This window comes from Corylus avellana, chromosome 4 (genome assembly GCF_965113065.1).
Source record: "Corylus avellana chromosome 4, dhCorAvel1.hap1.2, whole genome shotgun sequence".
NCBI lineage: Eukaryota > Viridiplantae > Streptophyta > Magnoliopsida > Fagales > Betulaceae > Corylus > Corylus avellana.
The window spans coordinates 3,611,795-3,635,314 of NC_142493.1; the positions used below are offsets into that span (position 1 = coordinate 3,611,795).

At 36.6% G+C, this 23,520-nt stretch overlaps 3 protein-coding genes across 3 annotated transcripts; 1 reads left to right on the plus strand and 2 right to left on the minus strand.

The window, feature by feature from the left end:
• Nucleotides 1-1,907: 1,907 nt before the first annotated feature.
• On the plus strand, nucleotides 1,908-5,841 carry LOC132179566 (cyclin-like protein). The gene is made up of 4 exons (XM_059592307.2): nucleotides 1,908-2,052; nucleotides 2,981-3,251; nucleotides 4,245-4,305; nucleotides 5,080-5,841. The coding sequence occupies exons 1-4, from the start codon at nucleotides 1,910-1,912 to the stop codon at nucleotides 5,655-5,657; spliced, it is 1,053 nt and encodes a 350-aa protein (XP_059448290.2). The 5' UTR covers nucleotides 1,908-1,909; the 3' UTR covers nucleotides 5,658-5,841.
• Nucleotides 5,842-6,634: 793 nt separating this feature from the next.
• Nucleotides 6,635-10,208, minus strand: LOC132177843 (Radical SAM superfamily protein). Its single transcript, XM_059590314.2, has 7 exons — nucleotides 9,880-10,208; nucleotides 9,515-9,760; nucleotides 9,325-9,429; nucleotides 8,721-8,890; nucleotides 8,485-8,584; nucleotides 7,431-7,693; nucleotides 6,635-7,020 (listed from the first exon to the last, which is right to left on the minus strand). The coding sequence occupies exons 1-6, from the start codon at nucleotides 10,141-10,143 to the stop codon at nucleotides 7,451-7,453; spliced, it is 1,128 nt and encodes a 375-aa protein (XP_059446297.2). The 5' UTR covers nucleotides 10,144-10,208; the 3' UTR covers nucleotides 6,635-7,020; nucleotides 7,431-7,450.
• Nucleotides 10,209-11,982: 1,774 nt separating this feature from the next.
• Nucleotides 11,983-22,002, minus strand: LOC132178618 (Glycosyl hydrolase family protein). The gene is made up of 9 exons (XM_088515468.1): nucleotides 21,514-22,002; nucleotides 21,175-21,369; nucleotides 20,010-20,179; nucleotides 19,730-19,827; nucleotides 18,872-19,636; nucleotides 17,712-18,360; nucleotides 16,167-16,173; nucleotides 15,830-16,009; nucleotides 11,983-12,553 (listed from the first exon to the last, which is right to left on the minus strand). Exons 1-9 carry the CDS (start codon nucleotides 22,000-22,002, stop codon nucleotides 12,218-12,220), a joined length of 2,889 nt encoding a protein of 962 aa, XP_088371594.1. The 3' UTR covers nucleotides 11,983-12,217.
• Nucleotides 22,003-23,520: the final 1,518 nt, after the last annotated feature.

Genomic DNA, 23,520 nt, shown 5'->3' on the forward strand with positions numbered 1-23,520 from the left:
TTATTTTATAATTCAATAATGATATTGACCAAAGTCGGTCAAATTAGGGTTAGAATTTTTGTCAGTGTCTATTCAAATGGATAAGCAGATTCTATTTGAGATGTGACTTGTGTTCTTCTTAAACTTTTTTAAAAAACTAGTATCTAACTTTGAGTGACATTTATTTAAAGAAATGTTTTTGAGGTACGAGTGATAAGGCTCATTATCAAATGGTTGCCCCAATTTTCAAAAGTATTATAGATAGTATGTACCTTGAGTCTAAAAATCTAGATGGTTCTTATTTTAACAAAAAGACAAGTTAAACGAATCAAAAACTACCATGTGACCCATATGCCTCCTTATTATTATTATTTTTAAATTAAAACTAAAAATAAATAAATAAACATTATAAAAAGTTTAAAAACATTTTAAAAAGAAGTTAAATAAAACAAAACAAAATTACATGGATGGCTTGAGACACCCTCAATGGTTGACAAGGAATGGTTTCGATCATCCCCAAAGGTTTTTTATTTTTGGCCAAATGGGGGTGGCCGAAACCACGCCCACATTTGGTCATTTGGGAGTGACCAAAACCATCATTTGCCCTGGGGTGATTTGGCTATGGGGCGTGGCTTCAAATTTTTTTTTTTTTTTTTTTTTTTATGTTTTTAAATAATATTATTAAGTTATATGGGACATGTGTCATGTTCTGAAAGGCATTGACACAAATCACTATTAAATTTATGGATGGAAGATAGACATAAGTACCATCTTTGTATTTTCGCTCAAAACATATACCATCTACCATACTTTTAAAAATTGAGGTGGCCATTTGATAAGGTCCTTTTCTTCAAGTACTAAAAAAGTAAAATTTTTTTTTTCTTTTTTTTTTTTTTTCTATTTATTGTGGATATTGGGGTTTAAGGTTTTTAGAATGGGAAACTAAACTTACCCTCTTCAGTTTATCATCAATTTAAAATGTCGCATCAATATTTCAATTTGGTTAATATACCTTTCTAATCTACCATTAAGGTTCTAAAATCCCTCTTTCTTGTGAGAAAAAAATGATAATAATACCCTTCATATTACAAAAAATTTTGAAAAAAAAAAGAAGCAGTAGAAAATTCAAAATAATAATAATAATCCATGACCATTTGGTGGGTGATTTTTGTCTTACTTTTTTTTTTTCCTTTTTTTTTAATGCAACCTATTTTTGTCATTCTAAGAGTGGAATGAGACATTGCAACTACAATAGGAGATCAATAGGGTATATAAACTAAATAAAAAGATTTGTATGACATTGCAACAATGGTAGTAGATTAAGAAAGCTAAGTGTAGTTTTTTCTTTTTAGAATATTAAATTAGAGCATGTATACTAATAATATTTTGTTTTATGAATAGTATATATGCATATGTTGAATCCTGATATGGTGCAATATTGCAATAAATTGATGTGATAATGTTATATACTGTGTTTTATTCTATAATATTGATGTGATAATTTTAATTAATTTTTATATATTTTTTAACAATAATTAATTTATAAATTGATTAAAACTACTACATAAATATTATAAAATAATTATAAGAAGATAAAAGCTCTTGGGTTACTTGGTAACTGGATCTGGCCGGTGGGGTAAGTTATCTGTAAGAGTTTAATTAACGGTGATAATTATTGTATAGTATGCGTTTGCGACGTGTAATTAATCTGAATAAAGTTCTAATTTAAAAAAAAAAAGAAAAAAAGAAAAAAAAAAAAGTTGATGGGTAAAAAATAAAAGAAAAGAAAAGAGAATAAGATCAGAGGCAGGCGAAAGGGGCCAAATCCAGTGTGCAGTGTCTTATCATAAGTTCTACCCTGATCACAAGTTGATCGTGCGGCCAGAATCCCATCTCAACTGTAGATAGAAGAAGTAAATCTGAATGTGTAATGATAAATTTGCGAGGACTCGGACACACACACACAAACAGTGAAACCCAAAGACCCAGAGAAGCAGCAGCGTATATGTCTCGTCGGGAGGGCCGCGATTCCGACTCCAAGCGACACCGTTCCAGGTTCGACCGAGAACCCAGGTGCTCCTCCTCTCTCCCTCTCATCTACTGTTAATTCAAACAAAAAATATTGCATCTTTCTATATATATTGGTGAAATTAGTGAAATGAAATTTGTGGGTTTGTTTGTCTTGATTCTCAAATTATAATGTTGGATGTGATAGATAACCCATTTGCCTCATTTGTATTGCTATGAAAGGTTTTCCGAGAAAAAGTTTGTTCCCAAGAAAATTAAAATGAGTTCATGACTTCAAGTCCGTATGTATATTTGTAGCTGAGACCCTTTCAGTATATAATTTGTTAGTACTTTTCTTCTCTTGCAAGTAGCCTTGTATTTTCACCATTTTTTGTGCTGAAACCTTGATAGAAATGAGGAGAGAAAGAGAGAGTTTTTAAGGAGGTTGTTGTTTCAATCAATACAAGGGCTACAGTATTGGTATTTGATAAATGACTCCTACATGATCTATTGCCTTTCGTGCAATTATGCCGTTTTGCTATGAAGCTTTATTTTATTGATTTGATGAAATGATTTGGGCTGGATAATACTAGTAGAAGGATTGGGATCGTGTCGTATCTGTCTAGAAAGGCACAACATTTCTTGGCGGATGCTCTATTACTTTCTTTTCTTTTTCCTGAGCCTTAGTTTCCTCACATTTTTCTGAGAAAGCATTAGAACTTAATGTTGCACTTCTTTTACCCTTTTGTCTTGAGTATCAGAAACCTTAATTTTACAATTCACTTTCTTTACAACTTACAATTCAAACCATTACTTTCACTTGTGGTATCTAATGATGCATAACCTCAACTTTAAGGTATACAGGATTATGTGCATTCGTCTTTACCTTTTGATTTAGGTTGTAGAATATGAAGCATACAAATAGCATGTGCCAGTTGATTGTGGTTTCCTATCATAACATGGGTTGTATATGTTACTTGGCGGGTTCTGCTAGTCCTAAGAGGTCTAGGAGGGATGGAAAACCAGAAACAGAGAGAGTACCTGGCAACACTGATTTGGATGTTGGAGACCGCACAGACCGGGATCAAAAGCACCGTCATCGGCTGCAAGACGCATTACCTCTCGAGGCCCCATCCGCACCTGATTCTAAGCCAGAAAATGGGGTTGTGAGCAAAGAATCTGAGAAGAAACCCAACGAGCATCGTGAAGGACCAAAAATCTCTTCTAATACATCGGAAGTACCTCGGTCTCGATCTTATTTTCAGGTGTGGATAATAATTTTATAAATTCGTGGTGCTTTCGGTTATTCTTAAATGTTATTGTAACATATTTTATGAGCATTCTAACTTACTGCTTTGGCTTTGCTTGCATAACTGTTAATTTTATGATCCGCTAGATCTTTTGAGTAGTTTGATTTGTACCCATGATTCTGGGGAAACACCTTGTAAACTACCAATTGCTGCACATAATGCCACTTGACCACAAAAATGCCTTTTATTGATAAACTATAGATTCATTTAGTTCGTGGATATGTTATTTTTTGGGACTTTAATCACTACAGTCATCTGACACTGAGCAACTAATGGTTTTGTGTAGGTGATTTCTATCCACCCTCCATGCTAGGGGTAAGGGGTCTGATTTTCTAACTTGTGAATGTCAGTGATGTGTAAGCCTTTTCGTGTAGAGAATATGGTGGGGAGACTAAATAAGTTGTCTGTTTCCTAATATCTTGAAGTTTGATTTCTATGAGCTCATGTGGTGGATGCCCAGATTGTAATGGTAGATTACCACACAAAATTTTTTTTAGTGGACCAAAATGAAATAGATTGAGAAAACCACTGCAGAACAAATATAACGGCAGAAAGGAATTTATGCATTTCTTTTTACTGTTATTATAATGTCAAACTAAATGGAAGCTGATTATGTCGAATGAAATTTTCTAATTAAGAACACTAATGAAATGTCCATGTTATATTGCACACCGGCTTATAATTGTAGCCGTCTTAATGCATATGTATATGCATGCAGCCTGTAAAATTCCCTGAGCTACATTTCCAAGATGGTTTAGAATTTTTTTTCCAACTACATTGTTGGATAAAGAAGCAGTACTTCTGTTGAGTTTGATTACTTGGTTGTTATTCAGTGTATGCAAAACATTTTTCTGTGCTGATGTAGCGGGATTCTTGTTCAGCCCCGTGCCTTACAGTGCCTCCGTGTATATAACAATCTTAGGCTTGCCTGTGCTTGTCTTATAACAGCACAATGAACGTGGTAATGCTTTACAAGTTGGTCGAAGCATTGGTCGCAGAGCTACTAGTGGTGAGTTCCTATATACCTTCAAGGCTGTCTGTGAAGGCCCCACAAATTTTTGGGCTTTTCCCCTTACCGTTTGGCTGCATCTGCTTTTCTTTATTGATAGTACTACCATGTTATACTAATTACATTATAGTAATATCTAATATAGAGTGTAGTTTATAATACTTAAAGAGTATATATATATATAAGTAAACGCAATTTATTAAGAAGTGCAAAAGGCGCAACCGAAGTACACATGAATTATACAAGAGAAACACCAAACTAGAGGAATAAAGCTCAAGAAAAACATGAAAGCCATATATATTTGAGCCAAAGGCAATTGTCCATAGGCCTAAGAGTCTGAATATTAATGAGTGTTTATGTGTTTCTGCATGCATGTGATGTAGAAAGATCTATGCTACTTTGTTCATTACTTTTTTTCCACATCCTGCATTTATCTTATGATTAATTTTAAAGTTAATGGTATAATAAGTACTATCTGACCTTTAAAGATCTATTATCTGTTTTCCATGAAAACCTATTCAGAGGTAAGTAAGTGGGGTGTTATTCAATTAGGAAGCTCAACTTTAATCAAGTGTCATTGCTATTTCACGACTTGAAGTTTGACCTGCTTTGTTATGCTCTATCATTTTTCATTGTATGCATAAAATTTGCATTCTAAATACCAATGCTAATGATCCTTGAAAGATTAATCACTTTTTTATTTTCCTGTTCTGCTTGGAAGCTTAATGAATGTTTGCCATTTGTCTAATCATTCATTGTTCCTTTGTTTTAAAGAGCGTGGATGGAGGGATTCAAAGGATGACGAAAGGGCAGTAAACAAGACAACTTATAATGCACAGCGAAGAGATGAGAAATTACAGGCTAAGCAGGATGACAACAGTGTCTGGCGCCATGATCGTTTCCTTGAAAAAGATGATCTACCTCCACTTGCAAAGAAAAGACCCGCATTTCAGGAGAAGAAGATTGCGGTGGATTTTGAAAATGCTAAGAAAGCTGAAACAGAGATGGTAAAATCAAGCCATGCTGACTACTATGTGGAAGGAAGCGAAAGAAGGGAGGAAAGAGGTCGCAACTCCCGCCATTTGGACTGGCCTGAGAAGCCCTCAGTCGGAGACAGATTACCACCGAAGTGGGGAGAAGCACATAGGGATGGCTTTCTGTCCAGAGAAAGGTACGGCAGTGGCGGTGGAAATTACAGGGGAAGAGATAGAATCAATGGAAGACAAGGGTATCGTACTGGGGGGCCACGTGTTGAGAAGTGGAAACATGATTTGTATAATGCAAGTGGAAGTCCGACCCCAAAAAATGAAGATGATCAAATTGCAAAGCTGGAAGCACTCTTGACTTCGTAGGGAGTAGTCAGGTTTTTGATCTGCACGTGCGATGTCTAATATGTTTGTCAAGGTTTGAGTTGATTTCACCAAATATTTTGCTTATTCAGGACATCTCAAGAGCAGGGTTGGTTTATTGTTTCTTTTCACGAATTTTACCGTTTGTGTCACCTACCTAATTCAATCTCCGCTTTGTTTACTGTTATATTTCCAATAGGATTCACCCCACAATTTCTGCTAGGCTTCCACCTTAGAAGTTATAGTTCTGCTTCTTCCAAATGGTAAAGAGCTAATAGGCCTCCAATGGATCAAAAGTAGGATTGATAATTTTGACACGACCTGTGAACCTAACACGAACATGAAGTTATCGAGTTTAGGTTTACCCTAAATGAGTCAACCTGCTCATGACAAGTTTATTTTTGTTCTGGCAGGTCAACCCATGGGTCACCTGCCACACATGTTTTAAAAATATAAATAAATAAAAATGAGAAGAAAAAAAAAAAAACCCTAAAGGCTAAAAGGATAATTGCCAAACCTATAAAAACCTCCATATCTTTTTCACTCTCACTCTTAGCTGCCACCCTCTCTCTCTCACACACGTTGTTGTCACTCGCCAACCTCGCCTCTCTCTCTCTCTCTCTCTCGGCTGTCGCTCACATCTCCATCTCTCTTTCGCCCCGTTGCCATATCCCTCACTCTTAGCTCACATCTCTTTCTCCCTCTCCCTCTCATTCTCTTCGTCTTTAGTATCTCTCTCTCTCTTGCTCTGATTTTGTCTTCGGGTTGACCCATCAACCCGTTTTGCCAGCCCTCAAAAGTATGCATTTCCATTCAAACCAAAGAACATCTGCATCTGTCATACGACTACGATTTCCTTCATCTTAAGGGGGAAGAAATATGTCAAAACGCAAACTTTCCAAATATTCTGGTTGCAAGGCCTCATTCGGTTTATATAATGCAAGGCCCAAACAATGTTATTGGCTACCGACAACAGCACAATACAAACAGAATCATGCATAACCACATTATTTTCCCCATTTCGTTTTCCATGGAAACTGATTTACTCAGCCGCAGTAACACTTCTGTCATTTTTCTTCTCATATTTTTGTCTCTCTCTCTCTCTAATATTAAAAGCTCTTAGAATCTACTATACGCAGACAAAATTTGCTAGAGCCGGCAAATAACAGAATTCTTGTGAATCAAAATGCTAGTAAAGATGAGTTCGGTCACGCCGCCCTACCAGAAGTTGACAGGAAACCCTTCAACGTCAAAGTTAATTCACGAACCATCTTGAATTTCTGAACCACCGAGCCTGTCTGCAAATGACATAGAATCACCAACAGCATTTAAACCATGCTTGGCAAAGATGATCGTCCTTCGAAGCCTATCACCAAGAAAAGAATAGAGAGATGAAATGGAGGAAATAATAAAATATTACAAGTAAAATCAACATGGCAAACTATTCCTTTAAATTGTTTTCCGCCAATTGACTCCCAATTCCGAAAATCTCTGCATGAGTGTCTGTGAGAGCATATACTTATGAGAATGTGAAAAATATTTGCAAAGCTATGGGTGCATAATTAATGACATTTCCCTTGTGATGACACATATAACATCAAATACCGTATTGTATCCACAAAACTGAGGTAATTATTAGTATTACAAACCCATTTCATACAAACAAACCAAAATTCAACAATTCTGGAGAGCTTCAAAAGAAAAATCCATTTTTAATCAAATTGTATAAAATTAAGGGAGATCAGAATTTTTTGCTTGAGAAGAGATATCTCGCACCTGAAATGATTATGGCTACATCAAAGATGAAGATCTTCTATGTCAGTTAAGAGACCTGAATTCTCAATAGACCTCTTATCAGGTTGGTTAACCACCAACTGACCACATGCACCACTTATATCCTGACCCATTTGCTTACGGACTGTTGTCCGGATGTTATAGGTACCCCTAAGAATTTTCTGAAATGTTGATACCCTCTGGTCGCAACTAGTTTTGAATTGACTCAAAGTACCAATTGGATTGAACGGTATTAAGTTCACAACCTGCAAAATAAGGACAACCATATAAATGTTGAAGACTGCTAACTGCGAGCGTATGAAGTGCTAAAGCTTGAACACATATTTGCATAAAAGATGCCATTTTCTACTTGCCCATTAAATAAGTCAACGACAAATTACATGCATGGCCAAGGCATTCCAAAAACTAGCTTTCAAGAAAATTATCAAATGTGCTCTTAAAAAAAATCTTCAGTACTCCCAAGTAATGCAAGCATTAAGCCAACGTTTATTAGAAGTAGGGATGTGCATTGGCCAACGAACCTGCCAACCCTGAGACCTACTGACCTGTTGGGTTGATCTCCGACTGACACGGGTCGGTATACCAGCCCCTACTGACTACACTTTGAGGTAACAAGATTTCAATCAGTATAAGAAGATGTTGGATGCAATTGTAACTAAAATATCGTCAATGAGACGAAACATTAGGCCTATTAGCAGAACCAGCTTTCAACAGTTGCCCAAATTTATCAAGGCAAGCTATGGAAATCCAGCAAGACCACAGCTGCATATTTTTTGCACGTATCTCTTTTTACTAACAATTTTATTTGAGTCCATAATTTCAGCAAGCAATTAAAAAATCATACATCCATTGAAGTTGTCTTGAGTTCCAAATCTACTCAGTGAACCACAGAAACACCAAATTACACATTGTGTTCAGAGCATGATTAAAACATGGAAATATTCAATATTTCTGGTCATTTCAATTTAAGAGGTCACCACTCATAAAAAAATAAAAAAAAAATAAAAATAAAAGAATGAAGAAATTAAGATCTTACCACTTGAAATGTCTCTAGCAACTTGCCAAGCTGGTGGGCATGCTGCTCTTCGTCATTCACCCCATCAAGCATAATGTACTCGATCAAAATGTTTTGCTGACTAAATATTTAAGATAAACAATGAGATATTCTCGGACATGAAATGGCTTCACAAGTGTCAAGTCTAAAGAAATGTATTATAACAAATTCCTAGCTTTACTTATCAATTAAAAAAACAAAAAAAAACAAAATCCTACCTGTTCTTTTGATATTCTTGCAGCGTATTCATAAGCTTTTCCAAAGGAAAAGCCCGGGCTGCAGGCATTATCTGACAACGGATATCTTGAACTGGTGCGTGCAGTGAAACTGCCAAGTTCAAACCCGGCAGATCATTATGAAGCTTGTTGATAGCATGAATGATCCCAACCTACACAAGAAATACACTTATAAGTAAGAATTCCTGCACTAATGCCCTCTTATTTTAAAATATTTAACCGAAATGAATTTGTAAGCTTTAGGTGACGAGTTGGTCTTCAATACATAAGACCACTCTTAGAAGGCAAAAATTTCAGTATAACTACACCTCTAAAAACTCCATACAAAATGGTTATAAACAGATGGTGAGCAAGACAAACAGCTCACCGTGTATTATGGGATTTTCTATCTAAACATAAGTTACTTAACACGAATCAAGATATTCTCTCATGAAAATTACCTAAAATTCCTAACATTGGTTTCAAATTAAATGATTGGAATTTATCAGATTAGCGTTGGTTTATCATATATATAACAGATCGTTGTACCAAAAAGAAAAATAAAAAACGACACAATGCATTGATGTAAGTTGGTAAAACGCATTACCGTAGAGACCGTAATTCTCTTCGGCGACAACTGAAACGGCCGTCCTGTCATCACACGAATTGCTTCTACCAACGCCGTATAGTTATTCAACGGTTCCCCCATTCCCTAAACCACACAACAAAACATAATTACCAAAGCCACGAAGAACTGAATTTAACAAAACGAAAAGCAAAAAGAAGAAAGTGGTTACCATGAAAACGACATTGCGTATAGGCGAGACACGAGAAGCGAGAACCAACTGCTCGACGATCTCTCCGGAGGAAAGATTGGCCTTGTAACCCATGGACCCCGTGGCGCAGAACTTGCAGCCCATTTTGCAACCCACCTGGGACGAAACGCACAGGGTCGACCTGAGCCCGCCCGAGCGGGGCTTGCCGTTATACTTCCCCAAACGCGTATCGTACTTCATGATCACGGCCTCCACAAGCGACCCACTCTAAACCAAATCAATTACAATCAGAAATCATCCTTTTCTTTTCTGAATTTGAAATGAAATTACTATTATGGAGAGAGAGAGAGAGAGAGAGAGAGAGAGAGAGAGAGAGAGAGAGGGACCTGGAGCTTGATGAGGAGCTTGGAGGTGACGAGGTCGGAGGAGTGGAGGATGGAGTGAAGAGAGGAGGTGAGGGGTTTGAATTTGGCGTGGAGGAGAGGGTAGGCGGCGGAGGGTAGGGATGGGATTTGGTCCCATTCGATGGCGGTGCTGGCGTTGGAGGAGATCACGTGCTTCCATATGACGGGGATGAAGCTAGGGTTTATGCCGGCCTTTTCGAATTCCGTTCTGATTTCTGTGGCGTCGAACACTGATTTCAACGACATCGTCTTGGTGGTGCCTGTGAGATCGGAGAGTGTTTCGCTTTGGTGTGGTTGAACAATTGAAGGGAGTGAGGTATGCGAATAGTAATAAAACGACGCCGTCTCTTTATTATTATTATTTTCATGACAAAGAAAATTTCGAATACATGACCAACCAAATAAATATAATTGTGCCAAAAGGATTGCAAATCGTAATAAAATGGGATTGCATATCTTTGTCAAATGTTGTTGTGCCTCTTGAATTGTTTCAAGCACGGTGGCCACGCGCGGTCGATTTATTGTGCGGTCTATCGTGCTGGGTTATTACAAGTAACACTAAACGTTTATTTTTTATTTTTTTATGTTATTTTAACTTTATTATTGAATTTGTGATAAATTATTATAAAATTTTAATTTAACGATAATTTTAAAAGAACACCAAAAACATATGAAAATAACATTATCATTACATAGCACAATTTGGTTTTTTTTTTTTTTTTTAAGAAGTTGTTTTATATATATTTTTTTTAGAAGTGCTTTGACCAAAACGTTTCCAATAAGAATTGGGCCTCTCCACTCAAATGCATGAAAGATTGAAGCTATTGATTTGGAAAATTAATTGGGGAATGCTCTCTAATCTCTAGCAAGGAAAAATTGAGCAACTATATTCAGCCTCAGGATGATGATGTCAATTACAAAACTAAGTATAGATGAAGGGGAGCTATGGCCTCCCTTTGGTTTCCATTTTCTTAATTTTTTATTTTTTATTTTTTTAAAGTTAGATGTTTATATATTTTTAAACTTAAACAGGGAGCTTTGACCCTGTCAAAATTAAATTTGACCCTATCATATTTTAGTCCCTTTAAACGCGAATTTTTAGTTCTGTCCATAATGTCAATGGACAGAGTTTTCCTTTAAATTGGGTTTGAAAAACTATCTACCTCGGTCGGTAAAAATAACATGTATCCTTTTGCATGGAAGAGAGATACGTTTTTTAAATAATATGTGCTTCTTACATGCTTTTTTAATAAAATTTCTTTCAAAACTGTCTTCACAATTAAAAAAAACATGAGTTTTTCATATGCAAAAGGACATATGTTATTTTTATAAATGAGATTGGAGAAATTTATTTAAATCCAATTTGAAGAAAATCTTTGTCCAATGTCAATGATTAGGGCAAGGTATCGGTTAAATTGGTGACGGTTAAGTAATCGACTTCATACTGATAAGAATAATTTCAACTATTTCGGTTAGTCGTGACTTTTTATATTGGGCCAAATATATCTGTATGGGTCAACATGGATTGTTTTTCTGGGCCCAAATAGTTCTTTTTTAAGCTAAACAAGTGTTTGTTGGACTTTTTTTTTTGGGCTAAACATGTGATGCAAAGTCTATACCGCCTACCAAACACAACCGACATTAAAACAATTTTTTTTATACCTACTACTGACCACAAACCATCGGTAACAGTTTGATAATGGTTGATCGGCGGTAAAATCGGATATTGTGCCAACCAAAATGCTAGAGGTCAATAAGTTCTTTTTATTTGGCCTATATTTCTTTATAATTAACCAATGAATTTGTAGACTTATGTAAATTTCACGTAAGTCAATGGTGGACCACACAAATTCAATTGTTGATTGTAAGAAAATATGAGCCAAATATAAAATTTTTTCACCGAAATTTATCATGTTGTTTACCCCTTGCGTTGATTCCATATCTGAGTACCAGAAGGGGCAAACAACATCGTTCACTTACAAGATTATTAATCATAATATTAAGGCGACCATAATCTCCAAGTTCTTATACATTTTTTTTTTTTGTCGGATCAATTCTCAATTAGATTCTCACCAGAAAAAAAGAAGACAAAAACCAAAATTTAATCGAACGTGTAGGTAAATGTAATCAATCACATATACAATTTCCATTACAGAGCTTCAACACAAACATTACAATGGACGGAGAAGCCATCATTTCGATGATCACCTCCACCCATTTTTACCCAACAGAAACACGATATAAATAAATTCAATCGACAAATTTAACAATTTCAAAGAAAGAAACCCAAAAAAAAAAAAAAAAAAAGGTTTTTCAATTTTCACCGTCGACGAAGATTAGCGTTGATGGGGACTTGGCCGGTGGAATATGAAGCCATCTTTGAAGAATTAGTTGGTGTAGAAGTCTTGTTGGAGCTGTAGGAGCGGACAAATTGTTCAAACCCAGATCTTTGCTCCACGAACTCCATGTTCGGCGGCTGGAACTCCGACCGGGTTCGCCGGTGGGACGAGCCGCTGAGGGACTCGGCTGCAGCCGTGTTCAACAACAAATGGTAGCTACGTGTTGAGCCCTCGGAGAAGCTCCGGTAGCTGTGTTGAGGCTTCTGCTTCTTGATGGCATGGACCAGATATGGAATCAAACCTTCCATGTCTTCTTCCTCTTAATCTGAATATTATAATTATGTATCAACTTTTCTTTGCACTTTGGAAGAATGCCATGGAAGGAAGGTGTATATATAGTGGGAATTTGGTTGAGATTTTTTTGGGAACTAGGAGAATAACAAATGACATGTGCATCCTTTGACAAATAATTTTCTACCTACTCTTTTTTTTTTAGCATGCATTTCATGTGGTATCTATAAAAAGAGAGGATAAGATAAAAGGCCCGTTTAAAAATGCATTATAACTTTACTTTTTAACCTTTTACTCAAAAAAGCAAAATGTGATTGCGCTCGTTAATGCTTTTCGGTTCATTTACTTTTACATGCACAAATTAGGGAACACTTTCATAAATTTAGTCTTTTATACCTTCAATCGAAAGAATGACACGTCATATCAAACAAATGTGATTGTTCAGCCGGTAAAAAAAAAAAAAAACTGCTGAAAAAAAAAGGAAATTCAAATTCAAATTAAACCAGAGAAAGGGTGAGCAAGTTTGACTTTGATAAAAAGATGCGTGCGGTGGCATATACAAATTAGTTAGTGGGATACTGCAAATGTTGTGTTTGTTTGACAATTCAATGTCTATCCATTAAAGTTGGCAGCTCTACGCGTTGAATAGACTGGCTGTAGTCAAAGACAGCCAAATAAAAACAAGATAAGGAATCCCGCGTGTACGACTTCGATTTGCGTGCATTAATTTTCCTGCCCCTACAAATTTCAACGCAAAGAGGAACTCACAAAAATAATTACACGCTACTGCTATTATCACTTTCTAAAAAAACTTTTATTTGCATACTTCTAGAAGCAAATGTTACTAGTTTAAATTTTTTTTTTTTCTTATGTAAATATGTAAAAAAAAATAAAAAAATTATGATTGAACAATTTTCGATACGGTGTGAATGCTTTTTTTAATAAGCTTGATCTTTTCTCTTCTTCCTTCACATTTTCAGAATTTTTGCAAACGGTTAAGAGAGAGCTCGTTGGGTGGTACTCCAACGGATTTCTCTTTGATGCCTAAATTAGTTCCTATAAGAAAAGTGTATGTCCAATGCACAGTAATTGAGTCTAGGGTTTATTCTTTTTGCAAAGTTTGGTTATAAGCTAAGCCGTTGGGCCAAATATCGTAAAAATTGCTTACATTTAACCCGAGAATTTGGGATATGATATGGACGCGTGATTTGCACATGATCCGAGCCTTAAATGCCATCATATACTGATTTAGGAAGATACTACACTCAGAATCTCTTGCCACTATTGCATATCCCACAAACTGGGGGATTGAAACCCAATCGCATTTATCCACAAATATCTTTCTTGGAGAGAACACATGCATGGTTGCATCCTTCTTGGGACACCATTATCTCAGGCCTTTGACCCCCGAAACTGTTTTTGGGATTGGGATCCCTAGCGATAGTTGGGAAATTACTCATCAATTTTTTTTGAAATCCTGACCCTTAAATTTCATCCAATAGTCTACAAGTCGCCACGTGTCTCCCTTAGTTAAAAAAAATTAAAATTTTATTATTTAAATTTTAAAAACAAATATAAAACAAAATAAATAAATAAATTAAGAAAAAAGTATGACAGCCACCCTAGATAAGACATGGGGGTGGCCATACCACCCCCTAGGGCCAAACCAAAAAATATTTGTTTTTAAAATTTTTGGGTTTGGCCCTAGGGGATGGCCAAACAACCCCCTAGGGCCATGAGGTGGTTCAGCCACCCCCTTGGGTCAAACCTAAAAAAAATTGTTATTGAAATTTTTGGGTTTGGCCCTAGGGGGACCACCCCCTAGGGCCATGGGGGTGGTCAAAGCCACCCCCAACCGCCCTTGGGTGGGTTGGCCGACCACCCCATACTTTTTTCTTTATTTTTTAATTATTTTGTTTTATATTTATTTTTAAAATTTAAATAATAAAATATATTTTTTAAATTAATGGGACATGTGGCAGTTTATAGTGGATGAAATTCAAGGGTCAAGATTTTTTTTTGAAAAAAAAAAAAAAAACTGATGGGAAATTCCCCAGCAAGATCCTAATCCCTTTTTTTGGGTCCCGAGAGGCATCTGCTCTTGGGATTCCTTCTGCCCGCTAGCTTGCCGTATTGTTTCAAGACATAAAACCCACAAACACTCATGACCCTTTGGTTATGCGGAGTGAGCCCATGGGCCTGCATTGGTGGTTTTTATATATGATAAAATTACACTTACTTTCTCTAACCATCATTCCATTTGTAATCACCTTACTAAATTTTAAAAAGTGAGGACCGAACCTCTCAAATTATCTGACATATTCAATTTGTCTTTGCCTCCTTTATTATCAATTTTTTTGTTAACTTAGGCAAAAAAAAAAAAATGCATCATGTGAATTACATGTAATTGAAATTGTCTATTGCATTCCCTATTAATTAGATGTGTGAAAATACAATTGTATTCCTTAAATTAAAAGTAATTAAAAAAAAAAAAAAAAAGGAAACTTCACTTTCCTGAATTGTCACATATTTTGCAATGTCTTCCCTAAAGTTCAAAACCTCTTAATTTAATGTATCGAACTTTTAATTTTTCAATGTTCTCTATCCGTTAAGATTTTCCGTTAAATCCCAACAAAATTTCCAAAATAACTCATTTTTTTAAGAAAAAATATTCAAAATTTTTGCAAAGATTGAGCTAGGCATGAGTACTTTTGCAAATACTGTTAAATTCAAACCAACATCTTAATTTTTGCAATTTTTTTTTTTTTGGAAACAAATGGGGGTTTTGAAAATTTTAACACCCCTCAATTAGGAGTTAATGGAAAATCTTTGCATATGGGTAACATGAATTGAAAACAATTAATTGCGGATACATTAAATTGAGAGAAATTAAACTTTAGGGGGGACATTGTAAAAGTAGTGACAATTTAGGGGTTAAGTGAAGTTTTTTTTAAAAAAAAAAGAAAAGAAAAGAAAAGAAAAGAAAAACGACCCTAGCCATGGAGTCCCCACGACCAAGTTGGGGTCTTTGGCCATGGAACCATGGTGACCCATGGTCTGGCCATGGAGCCTTGGAGATCCATGGCAATTAAGGTTGTGGGTCACGACCCGGCCATGGGATTTTCCCTTTTCCTTGGTTGTCACATTTAGAAATCAAGCATTTTTTTTTCCCCACAAGGGAATAGGTGCATCTATTTATTTAAAGCAGTCTTATAAATATTATGTACAAATCATTACAATTAGAAGCTAGAAAGGTAGAGCTAAGGGGAGAATATATTGTGGCGGCACATACATTTCCACACCTGAGGATAATATTCATTCTCTTCCAATTCCATTGCTCGGATGGATACTTCAACAGGCAAGCAAGGCTTGCATTGGTTGCACTTCGAATGGCATGTTGCTGGACTTGACCCTCCCTTTCTCTTTTCATCATTTCTTCCTTTGCACTGCCTTACTTCATCTCCTATTGCCTCCCCACTTGCCTAGACACAAAACTTGACCATTATTTTGGAATAAACAAAGTCAAAGTGAACCCCAAGAAAGGGTTTGTCAAAATGTGCAGTTCGAAAAAAAATAACGATTTCAAAAAGGGCGTTATTGAAAGTAAGTTTTTTCAAACTCAGTTTCTTTAAAATGTACTTTTGACCTGCAAAATTGCAAAGTGAGACAGATTCAAAGTATATGCATCAAAGACAAATGTAAATCAGTGAAAAATGATGTGAACTCACGGGCGCAAGTGAAGGAGGGGTCCCAAGGCTGCGGGAGTGAAGCAAGAAAGGATGAATGGACATGGTGAGCAGGAGGGTCAAAATTAGTGCTCTAAGTTGTGCTTTTTGCTTCATTTTGCGAGATTTTGGAGACCCAAAAAGTAGTGAAGTTTGAATTGGTCTTGTGTAGAGGAAGTGGGCATAATGGCATGTATATATGGGAGGTTTTGGGGTGGTTGAAACTTCTGTCCTACAATGGAAATGGTCAAACAGCCCCTCACGTGGATGTTGAGGTTGAGCTCATCATCTTCTATGAGCTCACGCATCATCATATGATACATTGTAGAAAAGAAAATATGTGGTAAAATTACTTGATGTTGTCTTTTGATTTACATTAGTAATATAGTCTAAACAGGTGCGAAGAATTAGTGACCACATAAATTCGACATGAACAAATTGTCACACTTCCGTTTATGGTTAATAGGGGAAACACGATCTCCTGAAAAGTCTGGTTCAGGAGAGTCAAAATCATATAATATTGTATGTCAATGAGGGTGATGCGTGTAACATTTGATATTTAAACCCCCACAACCCACCCAAACTCTTGTTCTGGTAATGGTAGGGTCTTTAAATTTGACACTCAAACGCCATAACTCACCCTAAACTCTTATTCAGGTAATATGTATAAATGTTTTTAAGGGAAAACTTCACAAAGCTCTCCTGAATTTCCACGTGTTTTGACATAACCCCTCTAAAGTTCAAAAATTCTCAATTTTACTCATCGAACTTTATGTGATGTCCCCCATCAGGCATTAAAATAGACAGTAAAAATGATAAAATGATCTTTTATACCTTGAAACTTTTATAAAATTCCAAATTTGCCCAATTTAAAAAATAAAAATAAAAAAAATTAGAAAACAAAAATTGGAGGATATTTTAGTATTTTTCATAGCTTCCGTTAGAATTAAATTTGAGGGATCTTCTTAAAACACATGAAAGATCATGGGTTATTTGTGAAGTTTTTCTTATTTTTAATCTAATTTCTGGTTCATGGTAATGTTGCAATATGTATAATTATTATTAAGCTAATAAATTTTGAAAAAAGAGTAGCTCAGCTGGTTAGAGCGTGTGGCTGTTAACCACAAGGTCGAAGGTTCAAGCCCTTCTTCTAGCGATTTCTTTTTTTTTTTTCTCTCTCATTTTGCACCAAAAGCCATCAACCAACTATAAAATTCCTCTTAGAAAAACCATATTTGACTCAAGTATACAATCCAAACTCACCTCTCTTCAACTATTACCAACAACAAATCTATAATTCCATGACATGATCCAAACACACACATAAATGATGCTGATATATGCTGCAGCTACATTAATTACATAAATAAAAAGCCTCTTTGCCCTTTTCATGCTACTTCTGAGATGATGCCTCTTACTAGATATTACCAAGCAAGTTAGCTGCTGCTGCTAGAGTTACATAGATACAAAGCCTCCAGTGGCTGCATCTTTACTCCCTGCCAGCCGAACATTGAAATGATGCCTCACTTGGTGCTCACTGGGGGAACCAACCAAAATGGTATGTTGTCCAATGACCAACTTCCTCTTCCCTTCACTATCCACAACACTCAGTTCCTTGCACACATCCACCCTCAGTGCCACTGACTGTGTCTTCCCTCTCTTAACCTCCACCCTCTCAAACCCCACTAGCTGTACATTTGGTGCCCCGCTTACCTCCGCCGAGCTGGCCGGCTTCCAGAACACCAACACCACATGGGCGCCGTCTCTTGGCCCGCTGTTCTTCACGCCAATGACAAGATCGAATGTTAAATTCTGGCAGTTAACGGTTGAGATGTCGATTGCCGGGCCATTAGAGACGGTATTTGGCAGGGTGGTGGACTTGGAAGTGGGGGTTGATTGGACAAGTAGAGTGGAGGGGGCTGATATTATGACCTTGGAGAAGGTTGAGTAGCTTAGCCCATGGCCAAATTCATATATGGATTCCCCAGTGTAAAATCGATAGGTTCTTCCAGGAAATTTGCTTGTAGTGTTGGCTCTCATGTTCATATCTGTCATTGGCACTTGATCCACGTATGCTTGTGGGTACCATGTAAAAGGGGACCTTCCAGCTAACAACATAATCAAAGTTTCAGTACACAAAACACTTGCTATTGATTTCCAAAAAACAAAAAGGAAAAAAGAAATGCCTTAAAAAACGTTGATACTCGAAATTAGGGTCAACAATTTTTAACACGACTTATGAACTCGACACGAATCCAACACAAAATTAGCGGATTAGGGTTAATGAGTCTAACTCGTTTAATTAAATATGTTGGGTTAGGGCTGACGTATATAGTCTTATACTTATACCTTGGTACGACCTCAACCTAACATGCGATATTTAAGGTTGACAATTTTTGATACGACATGCGAACCCAACACGAAATTAGCACGTTAGGGTTGACCTACATAATTTTATATTCATATCTCGATACGACCTGAACCTAACACACAAACACGAATTACCACTTAGATCCAATAGTAATTTTCAGTGTCATGTCAGGCAATATGAGAATGGGAGCGTGTGTAGCATTTTTCAAACATAAATATGTGTTAGAGGGCAAGGGAGAGGAAGATAACCTGGATTGTAGTCTCCAAATATGACTTGAGCTATGGCATCCCCACCGGCTTGACCTGGATATCCCACCCACAAAATCCCCACAATACTACTCACATTTTTGGTAAAAGAAACGTCAATTGGACCAGCTGACATAACAACAAGAACCACACTTCCATTTGTAGCATTAGCCACTTGAAGCACAAGCTTTTCTTGAAATCCTGGCAATGTCAAGTTGTCTCTATCCAGCCCCTCTGCCTCAACAGACTGATCAAGCCCAACCACCATCACCACTGCATCGGCGGCTGCGGCAGCCTTAGCTGCCGCCCCAATAAGGCTCTCATCACCACATTTCACATCACTGCAACCCGGCTCAAAACTCACAGTTGAGATATAATTCTGCAGTCCTTGTAAAGGGGTTGTGTAGCGGCAAGGTACACCAGCATAGTTGCTTATCATAACTCTACTGGCATTGGCATTGGGGCCTATAGCTGCCAAGTTCTTTGTTTCAGTTTTTGACAAAGGAAGAGCTCCATTGTTGTCTAGCAATACTATTCCCTGTCTTGCAGCATCAATTGCCAATTGCTGATTATCATTAGTACACACATCTGACGGCCCAAGATTGCCAAATGGGAGAGCTTTTGGGTCCCCATCGAAGAACCCGAGTCTCATCAAGACTATGTAGTTATATATCAATGCTTGGTCTACCACAGATTCATTCACTTTTTTCAGGTTAACTGCATTCTCTGTGTACTTTCCTAGATAATCTCCACAATTCATGTTTAAACCTGCAAAAGCACATACATAGAGCAATTAAAAATTTTCATTTATATTGTTTACAGAATGGTTAGAAAATATTTGTGTGCAATTGTAATGAGGACCTGCTTTCAAGGCAAGGGCTACTGCATCCTCAGGTGTTGCAGTGTAATGGATGTCATTGTAATAAACCTCAACTGAGTCACAGTCTGAAACAATGTATCTGCTCACAAGCCCAAAAATATTTTCAGTAAGCCACAAAAATCATTTTCACCTGTGTTTGCACTGATATATACCCAAGTAGTATTAATGCTGTTAAAGTATTAAATAAAATAAAACGTGAGAATTAAGGGAGAATTTGAGCCCACACGTGAGAGACAATGTAACACCGGCATAGTGACTCACCCATCTAGACTCCATTCATCTCTGACTACTCCTTTTAGAAGGTCAGGATCAGCACAGGTGGGAATCCCATTCACCCTGTTATAGGAACACATCACACTGCTTACATGTCCCTCCTCTACACAGCTTTTGAATGGTGGCTGATAGGTGTCCTCAAGGTCCTGCTTTGTCACCTGCAGCAACCCCCCCAAACATTGTGTTAATGAAGATAATGCACAAGTTCAGCAAAACACTTCATCACCTTTTCTTTCAAAAGTGTCAACTTCTTTTTCTTATTTCTGTCACCTACTAATGTAAGAATCCTAAATCCCTTTCTTGGTCCTGCTAATAATGTCTCCAGCCGTTTTATATACTATGTGACACCCAAGAAAGAAAGTCTCACATTGAGAAGATAGATTGCTTACATTGGGTGTGTGGATATAAAGGTTCTCATGAGTGTTAAGTCCTACATTAGTTCCTTATTAGGTGAGAATGTGCTTTATAATTGATTTTAGGAAGCTCTAATTGTTAATTGATTAGTATTTTTAGGGTAATAGTGTAGATGCGACTAGCGTTTTCTTTAGGTCGTTACAAATTGTATTAGAGCAACCTAATAACACTATGTGGCACTAAGACACTCTATGACATGGACCATGACGAGGACGTCTGAGTGTGAGAGATCTTGGTACCCCAAAAAGTTAGTCCCACATTGAGAAGATTGATTGTCTATTGTCTAATTAACTGAGTGCATTATAAATATGCTCATAGGTGCTAAGCCTTACATTGGTTTTATAAATTATTTTAAAAAACTCCAATTGTAACTTAACATGTCATTTTTCTTAGAAGAGAAAAGAAAAGAAAAGAAAAAACTAGTCCTTTTACAAATTGTAAGAAAACTACATATAGTAACATTTTCATTGAGAGACATGGTTTCAAGAGGTAACTAATTCATTTCTTTTCAGAACTTTAATGATAGCAGTAAGGGTTGTTTTAACAATTAATCATTGTGATCAGGATAGCTGATATTTTTAAGTGATGACTGAGATAATGGTATCATGTTGTTGTAATAATTAGGGAGATAGACTAGTTTTGCTTCTTAGTATTGACTTTTTAACTCTAATAATAATTAATGATGATAATTAATAATAATCACACCACAATTAAATAAATAAATAAAACATCATAGTACCTTTGCATCAAAGTGAAATCGATCAATGTCTTTCCATTTATCAACATCATAAGCAGTGTAATGCTTGCAGCAACTAGAAACCTTAAGCCTCCTATTTGCAGTAGAATTTCCTTCCTCATCACCCACTTCTTGTAAACCCCGGACATAATTCACGGCATATTTGGACACCACCAAAGGGTCTTCTCCGGGAGTTTCCTGATGTTAGAATATAAATTAAATGATTAAAATTTTCTATTAACTTAAACTTTTAAAATAAGTGATATATAGTTTAATATAATAAAAAACTAAAAGTGATGACTCCATTATTCACGTCTTATTTCAATTAAAGCGATATAGTACCTGGCCACGGCCCCATCTTGGGTCACGGAACACATTGACATTAGGACTCCAATATGTCAACCCGGCTAGACCCACATTGTACATGGCTCGAGCCTCGGTTGACACGGTTTGCCCCATCTTGAACCACAATGTTGCATTAAAGCTCGCTGCCGATAGAATTACTGCCGGAAAGCTGGTGGCGCCGGGTACGGTTTCATTGAAACGTGTCCCCGGCCCGACATTGGAGACCCCGTGAAGGGCCTCCGACCACCATTCATACGGAGGCACGCCAAGCCTAGAAATGCCGGTGGCGGTATTTACTAGCTGTTGCACCTTTTCTTGGAGAGTTAAGCGTGACACAAGGTCCTTGGCCCGGTCCTCGAAAGACAAGGAGGTGTTGCAGAAGGGAAACTGGCTTTTGTTGCAAGCATATTGTTGGCTGGCACTTGGGATTATTAGGACAAGTGAGAGGCAAAGAAGTAAGAAAATTTGGGTGTTCATGGCTTCCATATTTCTTTGTTTTATGTGGGTGAATGTAAGATGTAATTAAGCAACATCATTTGCTTTTATAGTACAAAAAAGGGTGGTGGTTGCTTGTGGATTGAGTCATTGAGATATGAATTGATTGGTCGTTTTTCTGCTGAGGTAGTACAAAATTGATACTAGCTAGGATGCTTAGGCAAAACACGAAAAGGCTTCTTTTTGCACTCATTGGCAATTTACACATGTTCATGGTCCAAAAGGATTGTGTGTGTGTGAGAGAAAGAAGGGGATGCACTCATGGAAGGGTGCCTTTGAAGAAATTGCAAACTTAAAAGCATGATTGCAAAAGGTAACTAAGAGTCTGTTTGAGATTGCGTTTGAGGGGCTTAGAAGTGCTTTTAATACTCAAAAAGTCCATTTAAAGCAAAAAGTACTTATTTGGTAAAAAAATTAAAAGTGTTTTTAAAAATCCAAAAAGCTTAAAAATGGTCAAAATGCATTTTTGGAAAAAGCTTAAAAATGAAGTTTTTGCCCAAAAACGCTTTTTGACTTAAAAACTCTATTTCTTAAACAAAATCCAAAACAAGATTTAAGGGCTCTTTGAAATTGTGTTTGAAAAGCCTAAAAATGGACAAAAAACACTTTTAGCAAAAGCTTAACCCATAAGCTCTTTATGATTTAAAAGCTTTATTTCTCAAACGCAATCTCAAGTAGACTTTAAGAGCTTGATTGAAATTGCATTAAGAAACTAACATCGTGACCTTTTTTTTTTTTTTTTTTTGGGAGCAACATGGTTTTTAGTATATAAAAAGTTGTGTGCCTATAAAAATGGGTGCGCTTGGTAAAAAAAAGTTTACCCTAAGAAAAACCAAAATTACGTAAAAATTAGGCTTTTTATTTAGATAAAAATTCTATTTTCTAACGCAATCTCAAAAAAGCTATAAGGCACACCAATAATGCAACCTTATAAGTATCGAGGTGGAGCATAATTAGGGGCTATCCTTTTTTCTGCTTAGTTACGTTTTCCTTTGGTCCACAAGGGCCCCTAATCTAATATTTCACCTGATTATGTTTGACATCATAATAAGTTAAAGTGGTCATGGTCTCCTGATAGTTTTAATGGATCAATCGAATTATTGTTTGGGAATTTTTTTTTTTCTAAGAGGGGTAGAGAAGGTGATTAAATACTTAAAAAGAGAAAACAAAAAGAAAGGGTGGGGGCAGCCCAACAAAGACTCCAATACAATTATTATAATGCAGTAAAAACTTGAAAACTATTGGAAATAGGCGAAATGAATGGCCAAGCAAAGAAAGAGGCAGTCTAAAATCTCAATTTTTTTGGAGTAGTTTAGATGAGGAGCGATAAATAAACTTGAAAACCACGACAATAGAAAGAGTACTAATAATAATTGGATTAGAGTGGCCGAAGAGAAGTATCGCAGCGATCTCATTATTATAGATGAGTACATGGCTTAATTATAGAGAATGAGATCATTTCCAGTTCATTTTCCTCATAAAACGGGGACAAATGTGTCCTTTGCTCTA